This window comes from Tamandua tetradactyla, chromosome 9 (genome assembly GCF_023851605.1).
Source record: "Tamandua tetradactyla isolate mTamTet1 chromosome 9, mTamTet1.pri, whole genome shotgun sequence".
NCBI classification, from domain to species: domain Eukaryota; kingdom Metazoa; phylum Chordata; class Mammalia; order Pilosa; family Myrmecophagidae; genus Tamandua; species Tamandua tetradactyla.
In genome coordinates, this window is record NC_135335.1 from 101,649,966 (window position 1) to 101,663,431 (window position 13,466).

Consider the following 13,466-nt stretch of genomic DNA (forward strand, 5'->3'; position numbering starts at 1 on the left):
GAAACTTACCCTAGTGCATAGAACCTTTGTAGAATCTTATGTATTGCCCTAGGTGTTTTTTAGAATTGGCTGGAATGGTTTTAGTTGGGGTTTGGCAAGCTATTGTAGGTTGCGGTGTCTAACTGAACCTTGCCTGAGAGTGACCTCTAGAGTAGCCTCTCCACTCTATTTGAACTCTCTCAGCCACTGATTCTTTATTAGTTACACTTTTCCGCCTTTTGATCAAGATGGCATTGTTGATCCCACGGTGCCAGAGCTGGACTCATCCCTTGGGAGTCATCTCTTACACCACCAGGGAGACTTTCACCCCTGGATGTCATGTCCCACATAGGGGGGAGGGCAATGATTTCACTCACAGAATTGGACTTAGAGAGAGTGAGATCACATCTGAGCCACAAAAGAGGTCTTTGGTCATACCTATAGGTAGGCTTCGTTTCTCTGCAAACTACGTAAGCTTTGTAAGAGTAAGCCTCAAGATCAAGGGCTTGGCCTATTGATTTGGGTGGCCTTAATGTTTGACACAGTATCAGGGGATTTCCTGATGGTAAAGTTTAATAGTTCCATATTTTCTCTTCCATCCCTCAAGGAACTTTGCCAATACTTTCTAATTATCTGCTTAATATATTCTAGGATGTATCCAGGCATTACATTAAGCTATACAGGATTAAAGGCCATCATTCTTATTCTGGGCTCCTTGTATTTCAGTTGTTCAAATGAACTATCCAGACAGATTGCATTAGATTATGTGCTTAAAAAATTTAGGTTACAGACAAAATAATCCTTTCTTCTTTTGGTCTCAAAGAATAGGTGCGGTTCTAAAATGTAGACATTGTCTTCCTTACCCTTGTGCTCTGAATTACCTTAATCCTGACCTGTTTGGCTTTGTTCTTATCTCTGAATACCAGGGTATAGATATATAAACATCCTCTCAAAATCCAGAAGCAATAATTACCACTCTGCACTCAGTGTGTCTGCTGTAAGAGTTTACAGTCTAGGCCCCTGTTTTCTTGTAAGCATTTTCTAAAAGAGACCATAGAATACTGGTTCTGTCATTTCCAGATGTTCCACAGGTTCATTCACGTTGTTGCATGTCTCATGACTTCGTTCCTTTTTGTAGCAGTACAATATTTGATCATATGTATACACAATCGTTCCACAGTCGTTCGCCAATCTACTTCTCATTCAGTTGGTGCGTCCTTCAGCCACCTGCATTCATTAGGTGTCAGGTATAATGTCCATAGTCCATCAACAGTCTCAGTTTTAGGTAATTTCATTGTTCCCAAGAGAAAGGTAATCAATAAACACACCCTCACCAAATAGGAAATCTAAACCTCACCTTAACTCTTGTCCCTCCCCCCATGTTATACCCCTGCTATTACTGTTGTACTGATGATGTTTTCCTGTTAAACATAGCCCATAGCATGCAATAGCAGTTTTCCCCCTGTACCCTGGACTTAAACACTCTTTGTACACGAATCATACCTTTGAAGTAGTTCTTGCAAGAGCTTGTTTATAGTTGTAGTGTTAATCAATGGAACACATAGGTCTGGTAGACAGCCTCTTTCAATCATGTTCATCTTCAATATAGAATTATAGATCCCCTAGAGAACTGGCTTTACTTCTATCCCCTTACATTCATGTTCAGCCTAATTAGTTAACTATTCGTATATCTCTAGCTTCTGTGTATCTCTAAGTCTCCCATATTCTGTTATATGCCTCCAATTTTCCCTTTACCATGGTCATAAAAGTGGAGTCATACAGTATCTTTCTTTTGTATCTGGCTTATTTCACTCAACCTTGTGTCCTCAAGGTTCATCTCTCATGTCATGTGCTTCAGGATGACACTTCATCTTACTGCTGTATAATATTCCATTGTATGTATATACCAGATTTTGTTAATCCATTCATCTGTTGGTGAGTGTTTGAATTGTTCCCTTCTTTTGGCAGTTGTGAATAATGCTGCTATGAACATCGGTATACAAATGTCTGTGTCACTGCTTTCAGCTCTTCTGGTATATCCAAGTAGGGTAACTCAATATTTAGTTTCCTAAGAAACTGCCAAACTCTCCTCTTGCGGCTGCACCATTATACATTCCCACCAGCAGTGCATAGTGTCCCAATTTCTTCACATCCTCTTCAACATTTGTCATTTCCTGTTGTTTAATAGCAGCCATTCTTATAAGTGTGAGGTGGTATCTCATTGTAGTCTTGATCTAAATTTCCCTTATAGCCAGTGAAAATGAACATCTCTTCATTGGCTTTTGAGCCATCTGTATTTACTCTTCAGAAAAATGCCTATTCATATCTTTAGCTCATTTTATAATTGGGTTATTTATTCTTTTGTTGTTGAGTTGTATTTTTTTTATGTATACAGGATATCAAACTTTTATCTGATGTGTGATTTCCAAATATTTTCTCCCATTGAATTGGCTACCTCTTCACCTTTTTGACAGTCTTTTGAGACCCCAAAGCATTTGATTTTGAGGAGTTCCCATTTATCTGTTTTTTCTTTTGTTTTTTGTGCTTTAGGTATATTTAGGAAGCTACCATCTATTACTAGGTCTTGAAGATGTTTTCCTGCATTTTCTTTTAGGAGCTTTATGGTCCTAGTACTTATATTTAGGTGTTTGATCTACTTGGAATCCATTTTTGTACAGAAGGTTAAGGTAAGGGTTCTCTTTCATTCTTTTGGCCATTGATATCCAGTTCTCCCATGCCCATTTGTTGACAACACTATTTTGTCCCTATTTGGTAGAGTTGGGAGCCTTGTCGAAAATCAGTTGACCATAAATTTGAGTCTGTTTCTGCACTCTCGATTCAATTCCATTGGTCAGTACTTCTATCTTTGCCAATACCGTGCTGTTTTGACCACTGTGACTTTATAATAAGTTTTAAAGTCCAGAAATGTTAATCCTCCCACTTCATTCTTCTTTCTGAGGATGTTTTTTTAGCTATTTGGGGTTTCTTTCCCTTCCAGATGAACTTGGTAAGTAGCTTTTCCAAGTCTTCAATGTAGGTTATTGGAATTTTGATTGGTACTCCCTTGAATCTGTAGATCATTTTGGGTAGAATTGACATCTTAACTATATTTAACCTTCCTGTCCCTGAGCAGGGTATGGCTTTCCACCTATTTAGATCTTTGATTTCTTTTACCAATGTTATGTAGTCCTTTATGTCCCTAGTTAAGCTCATTCCTAAGTACTTGATTCTTTTAGTTGCTATTTTGAATGGGATTTTTTCCTTAACTGACTCCTCAGCTAGCTAATTGCTTGTGTATAGGAATGTTACTGATTTGTGCACATTAATTTTATATCCTGCCACCTTGCTGAATTTATTACCTCAAGTAACTTTGCTTTAGATTTCTCTGAATCTTCCAAGTATTGTATCATATCATCTGCAGATAATGAGAGTTTTACTTCTTCCTTTTCAAGTTGGATGCCTTTTATTTCTTTGTCCTGCCTTATTGCTCTAGCTAGGACTTCTAGCACAGTGTTGAATACTAGTGGTGACAGTGGGCATCCGTGTCTTGTACCTGATCTTAGGGAAAGGCTTTTAAGCTCTCTCCATTGAATATGATACTAGTTGTCGGTTTTTCATATATTCCTTTTACCGTATTGAGGTAGTTACCTATGATTCCTATCTTTTGGAACGTTTTTATCAGAAAAGGATGCTGAATTTTGTCAAATCCTTTTTCAGCATCAATCAAGATGATCATGTGACCTTTCCCTTTTGATTTCTTAATGTGCTGTATTACATTAATTGATTTTCTTGTGTTGAGCTATACTTGCATTCCTGGTATATATTCCACTTTGTCATGGTGTATTATTCTTTTAATGTGATGTTGGATTCAATTTGCTAATATTTTATTGAGAATTTTTGCATCTATGTTCATTAGGGAGATTGGTATGTAGTTTTCCTTTCTTATAGCATCTTTACCTGGTTTTGATATTAAAATGATATTAGCTTCATAAAATGAATTAGTTAGAATTCCTTTTTCCTCAATTTTTTTGAAAAATTTGAACAGAATTGTTTAGTTCTTTCTGGAATGTTTGATAAAATTCCCCTGTGAAGCCATCTGGTCCTGGGCTTTTCTTTGTTGGAAGATTTTTGGTGACTGATTGAATCTCTTTACTTGTGATTGGTTTGTTGAGATCTTCTATTTCTTCCTGAGCCAGTGTAGCTTGTTTGTGCATCTCTAGGAATTTGTCCATTTCATCTAAGTTGTCTAGTTTGTTGGCGTATAGTCGTTGATAGTATCCTCTTATGACTTCTTTTATTTCTTTAGGGTCTCTGGTAATGCACCCCTTCTCATTTTTTATTTTATTTATTTGCATCCTCTCTCTTTTTTTCTTTGTCAGTCTTGTTAGTGGCCTGTCAATTTTATTGATCTTCTCAAACAACCAACTTTTGGTTTTATTGATTCTTTCTACTCTTCTTTTCTCCCATTCATTTATCTCTGCTTTGATCTTTGTTATTTCTCTTCTATTTGCTTTGGAGGTAGTTTACTGTTCTTTCTCAAGTTCCTCCAGGTTTGCTGTCAAGGTCTCGATTTTTGCTCTTTCTTGTTTTTTAATATAGACATTTAAGTCAATAAATTTCCTTCTCAGCACAACCTTTGCCGAATCCCTTAAGTTCTGATAAGTTGTCTCATTTTCATTCATCACCTGATGGCTGCTGATTTCTCCAGGAATTTCATCTTGGACCCACTGATTGTTTAACAATGTGTTATTTAATCTCCATATATTTGTGAATGTTCTCGTTCTTTGGTGATTATTGAGATCCAACTTCATCCCATTGTGATCAGAGAAAGGCTTTGAATAATTTCAGTATTTTAAAATTTATAAAGAACTGTTTTGTGCCCCAACATATGATCTATCCTGGAGAATATTACACTAGCAGTGGAGAAGAATGTATAACCTAGTGCTTTGGAGTATAATGACCTATGTATTTCTATTAGGTCTAATTCATTTATTGAGTTATTTAACTTCTCTATTTCCTTATTGATCTTCTGACTGGTTGTTCTATCTATAGAGGAGAGTGGTGTGTTGAAGTCTCCTACTGTTATTATTGAAACATCTATTGTTCCCTTCAGTTTTGCCAATGTCTGTTTCATGTTCTTTGGAGCTCCTTGATTGGGAGCATTAACATTTATCATTGTTATATCTTCTTGGTGAATTGAGCCTTTAAGTAGTGTCCTCTTTGTCTCTTATGATATCATTACATGTAAAGTCTATTTTGTCGGATATTAGTGTAGCTACTCTTGCTTTCTTTTGGTTACAGCTTGTGTGGAAAATCTTTTTCTAGCCTTTCACTTTCAGTCTATTTGTATCCTTGTGTCTAAGATGAGTCTCTTGTAAGCAGCATATAGCTGGATTGTTTCTTAATCCATTCTGCCAATCTGTATCTTTTAATTGATAAATTTAGTCCTTTAACATTCAAAGTTATTACTGAAAAGGTGTTTCTTGATTCCACCATCTTATCTTTTTAATTTTATTTGTCAGATCTATATATTCTTTTCCCTCTTTCTCATTGTCTTCTTTAAATTACCCTTAGTCGTACTCTTCAATTCTGTGCCCTCCTCCAGACTTCCCTCTCCTGTCTTTTTTTTTCAGCTGGCAGAACTCCTATTAGTATTTCTTGTAGGGCCGATCTCTTGTTGACAAAATCTTTCAAGACTACTTTGTCTGTGAAAGCTTTAATCTCCCCGTCAAGTTTAGTTTGGTATGCACGTTTTTTTTCTTGTTTATTTGTTTTTTGGCATGGCAGGCACCAGGAATCGAACCCAGGTCTTCAGCATGGCAGGCAAGAACTCTGCCACTGAGCCACCATGGCCCACCCCACTCCCTCAGTTTTAAAGGACAGTTTAGCTGGGTACAGAATTCTTGGCTGGAAGTCTGTCTCTTTCAGGATCTTGAATATATCATACCACTGCCTTCTCGCCTCCAGGGTACTAGTTGAGTAGTCAGAATTCTGTCTTATTTAATTTCCATTTATGTAGTAGATTGTTTCTCTCTTGCCTCTTTCAGGATTTTCTGCTTCTCTTTTGATAGACTGATTATCAGTATGTGCCTTGGGCAAGTCCCGTTTGGATTTATTCTGTTTGAAGTTCTTTGGGTTTCTTTGACTTGTATATTTATGTCCTTTATGAGGGTTGGGAAGTTTTCCACCATGATATCCTCAACTACTCTTCCTAGCCCTATACTCCTCTCTTCTCCTTCTGGGGCACCATGATTCTCATATTTGTGCGCTTCGTTTTGTCTATGATTTCTCTGACTTCCCATTCATTTTTTTCCATCTTTTTTGCCATTTGCTGTTTTGAGTCTTTGAAATCAATTATCCTGTCCTCTATATCACTTGTTCTTTCTTCTGTCTCTTCAGATCTGATGTTGTGTGCATCTAGTATGTTTTTTATTTGGTCAACAGAGTCTTTAATCTCTGTGTTTTCCGCTGTTTTTCTCTTTATACTTTCAAATTCCTCTTTGTGCTTTTCTACTGTTTTCATGATCTCCTTTGCTACCTACCCATTTATTTTATTAAGTAGAGTTGTATGAACATCTTTGATTAGTTCCAGTGTCTGTATTTCCTCAGCTGTTTTAATTTGGTCTTTAGGCAGGGCCATATCTGTCTGCATTGTGATATGCTTAGTGATCTTCTCTGTTTTCATCGCTGGTAGATATCTTGATTATTTACTTTGGGAGTTGATTTCTTTTAGTAGTCTAAGGCCTTGTGTTTGTGGGATGGTTGTATAGCAGGGAGCAGGGCAAGGGGTGGAGCACTCAGTATGGTGATTTGTTTCAGGACAGGTAATGGGCCTAGATTGGGGGTGTTACAGTGGTGCTTGTGAACATGTGTGCCCAGTGGCCCGGGAGGATATAGCTGTGCAGATGCACTGGTCTGGGGGACATAACCCTGGTGTGCACTGGTCTATGGCATGGGGCCTTTTGTGCGCATGCATAGAGCTGTGGCAGCAGGTTGGTATTATTCCTTCATGGACTGGAGGCATATGTGACCCAGCTGTGCAGGTCGGCTCTTAGAGCTGGGAAGTGAGGCTGAGGGCTGTGTGCACGCATGGTTCTAGGACTGCTGTAACATGTAGTTTCCAGAGCTGAATGACATGATTGGGGGTCCATGTGCATGCATGGGCCTGGGAGTGCTATAAACGGATGTGCTGAGCTCAGGGAGGGTGGGGTGAGACTGTGCCACACAATAGGCAGGGGAGTGGGGGAGGGATGGGAGGTATCCTAGGTATGGAGGTTAGTGCCTGTGACATTTATGCAGTGGTAACACTCTGCAGGGAACAGGGAGGGGGGGTAGTGCTTGGGAGGGGTGTAGGAGAGTTGGGTTGTGCTGCACTCTGGGTGGGGATGGGGGGCAGGTACATGCACTGGGGACTGGTGGGGTGGGGCACGTGGAGTGGGAGTGGGTGAGGTGGTTCAGGTGCATGGGGTATGGGGTGAGTCACTGGTCATGGGGCTGCCCCGTGAGGGTAGTGCGCCCAAGGAATGCGGCCTGGCTTACCTCCTAGTCCCGTATACCTGTCTGTGCTCTCCCATGGGCTCCGCTGCTCTGTGCCTCCGCTTCAGGCTCCAGCCCTCTGCCTCTCAGTTCCTCGGCCTCTGCACTCAGGGCTGCCACATGTGGTGCAGAAGGTTCTCCCAGGTCAGCTGTACTCTCAAATTGCTACCTCAGTCGCCCTCTTATCCCTTCTCTATTTGTTCATTTAAAAAAAATTTTTTTAATTAATTAGTAGTCCTGCCCTCCAGTATTTTAGATGTAAGCCTTGGTCATTATATATGTTTCATTTATCTCCTCAAGCTATTTGTCTTGCCTCTTTCTCTATTAATGGAACCTTTTGATTAACAGAAATTGTTAATTTTAATGCAGTTCAGCTTATTAAACTTCTGCTTTTTGGTTAGTAATTTTCATGTCTTGCTTATGAAACCATAAGGATAATTTTCCTGCTTTATCTTCTGGAGGCATTGTTGTTTTTACCTTTGGTGATTAGGTCTAAAATCCTTATGGATTTGGGCAGGTGGCATTTTTGTGTGTGTAAGATGAGGGTAGACTACCTTATTGGATATGCAGTTTACCAAGTACCATTTATTGTCACTACTTTCAGCCAGCCATAAAAATAAACTTCCTCTCAAATAGTAATATTATGCCATCAGAGTAAGCATTAAATCCTTACTGAAGGTGCTCATGTAAATATCTAATGGTGGTTTGATTTTCAAATTTTAAGAAATTTACATTAATGGTTATATTAATGTGGGGTTTGAAATATTTTAAACCAAAGTTCCAAAAAATTATGAGATCCAGAAGGAGTAGTATTCAGTTTTCCTGGTTACGTTAGAGCATTTTGGGCTGCAGCCAGTTTTTATTTGTAGCACTCATCTGTTTAAATGACTCTTTCTGCTAATGGTGTTTATTTTATTGTGTCATCCCTAAAGTTAGAACATAAACTGTAGAATTAATTTTTAGATGTTTATTTTTCAGGAAACGTATTGATAGTAAATTTCAATTGGATTCAACTAATAGTGGAAAAAACAAGAGAGATGGAGATTTTGAAGGCACAGATGAATCCATTTTTGGAAAGAAGCCCAGGGTAGAAGAGTCAGTAACTGAAGACTTAAGGTAGTATTTCCATTGTCATAAATGTTGGGAGCCCTTAATTTGGGAAGTTTTGAAAATTGCTTATGTTTATGTTTTATGAAAGTTTTTGCTTAGTGAAATGAAGATAAATATTCTTTATGTACTCTTATACACATAGATATAGGACATTTATGTAAATTTGGGGGCATTGAGAGACTAGAACAGACTCATATATATATATTTTTTATTATAAACAACAAACGTACAAACATTCTTCACATGGTTACAATCAGTGGCTCATAATATCATCACATAAGTTGTGTATTCATCACCATGATCATTTTTTTTAACGTTTGCATCTCTCCAGCAGAAGAAATAAAGAAGAGAAAAGAAAAATCTCATACATCCCATGCCCCATACCCCTCCTTCTCACTGCCCACTAGTACTTCAGTCAACTCAATTTATTTTAACCTTTGTTCCCCCTATTTTGTATATTTCTTGCTCATATTTTTTACCCATCTGTCCATACCATAGATACAAAAGAGCATCAGACACAAGGTTTTCGCAGTCACACAGTCACATTGCAAAAACTATATCATACAATCATCTTCAAGAAACATGGTTACTGGAATGCACTTCTACATTTTCAAGTACTTCCTTCTAGCCACTCTAATATACCATAAACTAAAAAGGGGATATCTGTATAATGCATAAGAATAACCTCTAGGATAGTCTCTTAACTCGGTTTGAAATCTCTCAGCTGCTGACACTTTATTCTGTCTCATTTCTCTCTTCCCCCTTTTGGATGAGAAGGTTTTCTCAATCCCTTGATGCTGAGTCACAGCTCTTACTAGGATTTCTGTCACACGTTGACAGGGAGGTTTGTATCCCTGGGAGTCATCAGACTTGTCTTTAAATACTTTGGAGTATATTTAGAGAAAGGATCTTGAAGCCTGATTTTTTTATTTAAAGAAGAAAAAGACATGTTTCTTTTATTTGTGAAATACCATAAGAAGACAATCCCCGGAGAAGAGTGGAATAAAAGGAAAGAATAAAATTGATCCATTTGAAGGAATCAGTGAAAAGGAACATGGGGAGGAATTAAAGTATCAGTGTCCCATGCAGCAGCAAATGGAATGGCTGTGAGCCTCAAGACCTCTGTAGCAGTAGAGTGGCCCATGGATATATGTGGACAAATTAGCTGGTATTTCTCTGATTTTGAAAGATGGAACTTTCTATAACTTAGTTTCATTTCTTATGTTGACCTATTTTCTGATGGTGGCTTTGTTTCTCCTTTCTTGTGTCTCCTATGTTATCTTGGCACTACCATGAAGAAATTTACTGTTCTTAGAAATTTTTTTTAACTGATTAGCTGCTGTAGCTAGCAAAATTGGCTACTTAAATGGTGGTAGATGTGCCATTGGAATATTTAAAATGCACTGTGTGCCCAAACCAGTAGAATAGGTTACAAATAATATTGATATTTAAAGTCAGTGCTTTTTATTGTAGTGATTCTCAGGTTTTATCCAAAATATGATATTTGTGAAAATTAGAAGTATATTAAAATAAGAGAATAATATAGTACATTTCTTTAGTTTATCTATAATCTGTCCTTTCGTGGTCTAAACAGAAAATTTAGCTGAATATAATTTAGAAAAACATATAAGAATTAGACACAGTACTACAAAAGTAGGCTTGTTTATTTTATACTTTCTGTCATGTATTAGTTTTTATAATCACCTTTGTGTTTTGATGTAGTGACAGTGCTTTGTAGAGTTGTTTTTTATTCAGTATAGTTATTGGCTCTAACCTGATATAATTGTTTTAATAATCCATCTAGCAGTCTATTTCATCTGTATTTGTTATCAAGGATATTAGCTATTTTGAATTCTTTTTTTTTTTTTGCATGGGCAGGCACCGGGAATCAAACCCGGGTCCTCTGGCATGGCAGGCAAGCATTCCCGCCTGCTGAGCCACCGTGGCCCACCCTATTTTGAATTCTTAACACGTAAAATATATAATGTGAAATTTTTTCAAATATTCTTAACAGTGAAAGTTCTTCCAGTTTGGAGTAATTATAATCAAGCAGTGTCATTTTTCTTAACAATGCATTTGGGAGATTTACCTAATTATAGAAAAATAATTTATTTTTGTGTAACTTAAAATTTTTTTCTTTTTAAGTTTGGCAGACCTGATGCCTAGAGTCAAGGTACAAGCAGTTGAAACTGTTGAAGGGTGTACACATGAGGTAAGCACAAACAGCATACACTAGTTGGTATTATAAATATTTAATATTATTTAGTATTAGTTTAGTATATTATAAATATATTAAAAATACAAAGATTTTTAATATATTAAAATACAAAAATACAAAGATTTTTCTTTGAAGTGGTTAGTGTAACAGTCAACCAAAAATTTAGCCTTGAGGATCTCTAAAATATTAAACATTTTCGGTTGCATGCACATAGTCTGGTTAAGTTGCTAGGTCTTTATAATCACACCTGAGACTGAGATCACCTCCTTGCCCACCACTTTTATTAACTACAGTCCTGGATAATTTCTTTCACCTCTTTGAACAGTGTATTTTAATTTGGGATAATGGGATCTACTTAATAAGTTGGTTGTAAAGATTATATGAAAAATTAGGTAAAGTATGCAGCACAAAGTAGGTGTTATGCTTGTTCATTCCTGTACTCCTAAGGTCAAGTAGCAGAAGTTTCCTTTTCCCATCTTGTTCTGTTTCATGTCTTGCTCCTGCAAATTGCATTTTCTTTGTGAAAGTGCTCACTGATAATGTATATAGTAGCCATTTAGCTGTGAATGTTTATAAACTTAGGACAGGGAACTTTGACACTGTTTCCTTCTATTAAGCCTTTTATCATTATGATAGACCCTTACAAGTTCTAGTTTCAGGTAGTTGGAGAGTCTTATAAAAAGTCTCTGTTGAATAAGCAAAGAAATTCCAAATGAACAAAAATGGCTCTTGATATAGCTTTAGGACCTTGTCTTTTAAAATCCCTTATGTTCCTTCCTTTAGAAATAGCATTTAGGTTTGCAAAATTAATCATTTTTATTTATTTGCTGAATACTTATATTGTATCCTGTTTGATGCTCTGAGGTTCCAAAAGACAAAACCAAGCAATAAAAGAAACAAGCCCTACTCCCAAGAGATCAGAAGCTCTTATTCTCTTTCCCTTCTAGTCCTCCATTGTCACCTCCTTTCACTTTCTTAGCAATTAACTTTACTTTTTTCTTCATGTAGAGGACTGAAGAAATTGAGTTGGAGTTTCCTCTGATTATAATCTCTTTCACAAGCCTGTCTGCACTAGTCCTGTGTATCAAAGGAAATGATACTTTGCCTACCAAGCTAAGAAGGATTGCTCTGCCAGTGCTTTTGCTCCTACCTCGACAGACACTTTGATTATTCCATTTCCCTTTTCTATTTCTACAGTCTCATTTTATTCTGTTTGCCCTTTTCTATCAGTTTATAAACATGGAAAAGCAAAGCTTCTCTTTTGTTTTAGGCTACTTACGGCCGCTGTGTTATTTTTCTTCTTTTTTTTTTTTTCAACTTTTTTTATTGTATAGTATAATATATATACAAAACAAAGACATAAAAGCAATGGTTTTCAACAAGTAGTTATAGGACAGATCCCAGAGTTTGGCTTGGGCTACTATACATCTCAGATTTTTCCTTTTAACTGCTCCAGAATATAGGAGACTAGAAGGAATAAATATTTGCTGGTCATCACAATAGACTTTTTTTCTTTTTTGTGAAAAATGACGTCTGTACAAAACAATAAATTTCAAAGCATAGCACAACAGTTAGATGTAGAACAGATTTCAGAGTTTGACATGGATTACAGTTCCACAATTTTAGGTTTTTTACTTCTAGCTGCTCTAAGATTTTGGATACTAAAAGAGATATCACTTTAATGATTCAGCAATCGTATTCATTTCTTAAATCCTATCTTCTCTATATGACTCAACCATCACTTTTAATCTTTCTAGCCCTCTCTTTAGAGGGTGTTTGGGCTATGGCCATTCTAACTTTTTCATGTTGGAAGGGTCTGTCACTAATATGGGGTAGGGAAATGGAATGATATGATGTTCTGGAGAGGCTGGGCCCTCTAGGTTTCAGGACTTATCTGGTCCAGGGACCCATCTGGAGGTTGTAGGTTTCTGGAAAGTTACATTAGTTCATGGAACACTAGTGTTCTTTAGGACTGTCTGGAGTGACCCTGGTTGGGGTTTGGCAGGTTGTAATAGGTAGCAGTATCTAACCAAAGCTTGTAAAAGAGCATCCTCCAGAGAAGCCTCTCGACTCTGTTTGAACTCTCTCTCACTGCTACTCTATTAGTTATACTTCTTTTACCCCTTTTATTCAGGATGGAGTTGTTGATCCCACGGTGCCGGGGCCAGATTCATCCCTTGGAGTCATCCACACATCACCAGGGAGACTTTCACCCTGATGTCATGTCCTACATAGCAAGGAGGGCTATGATTTGACTTGCAGAGTTGGGCTTAGAGAGAGTGAGGCCACATGTGAGTGACAAAAGAGGTCCTCCAGAGGTCACTCTTGGGCATACCTATAGGTAGGCTAAGCTTCTCCACTACCTACTTAAGCTTCACAAGAGTAAGCCTCAAGATGAAGGACATGGCCTATTGATTTGGGTGTCCCTAAGTTTGGCATAGTATCAGGGGATTTCCTGATGGTAACGTTTTATAGTTCCCAGTTTTTTCTCCCATCCCTCAAGGAACTTGGCCATTACTTTTTTTTTTTAATTGATGAACCAGAACAACATACAAACACGAATATTTTTGACATACAAACATTCCATATATGGTATACAATCAGTGGCTCACAGTATCATCAC

General features: G+C 37.4%; 1 protein-coding gene across 2 annotated transcripts in view; it reads left to right on the forward strand.

Annotated features, from left to right (window-relative positions):
* The window catches only part of MTREX (Mtr4 exosome RNA helicase), a 164,428-nt gene that overhangs the window by 13,007 nt on the left and 137,955 nt on the right, over positions 1-13,466 (forward strand). For both annotated transcript variants that reach the window (XM_077117151.1, XM_077117152.1), the window contains exons 3-4: positions 8,494-8,631; positions 10,771-10,837. In XM_077117151.1, the coding sequence (XP_076973266.1) occupies positions 8,494-8,631; positions 10,771-10,837 (205 nt within the window). The remainder of the gene's footprint in view (positions 1-8,493; positions 8,632-10,770; positions 10,838-13,466) is intronic.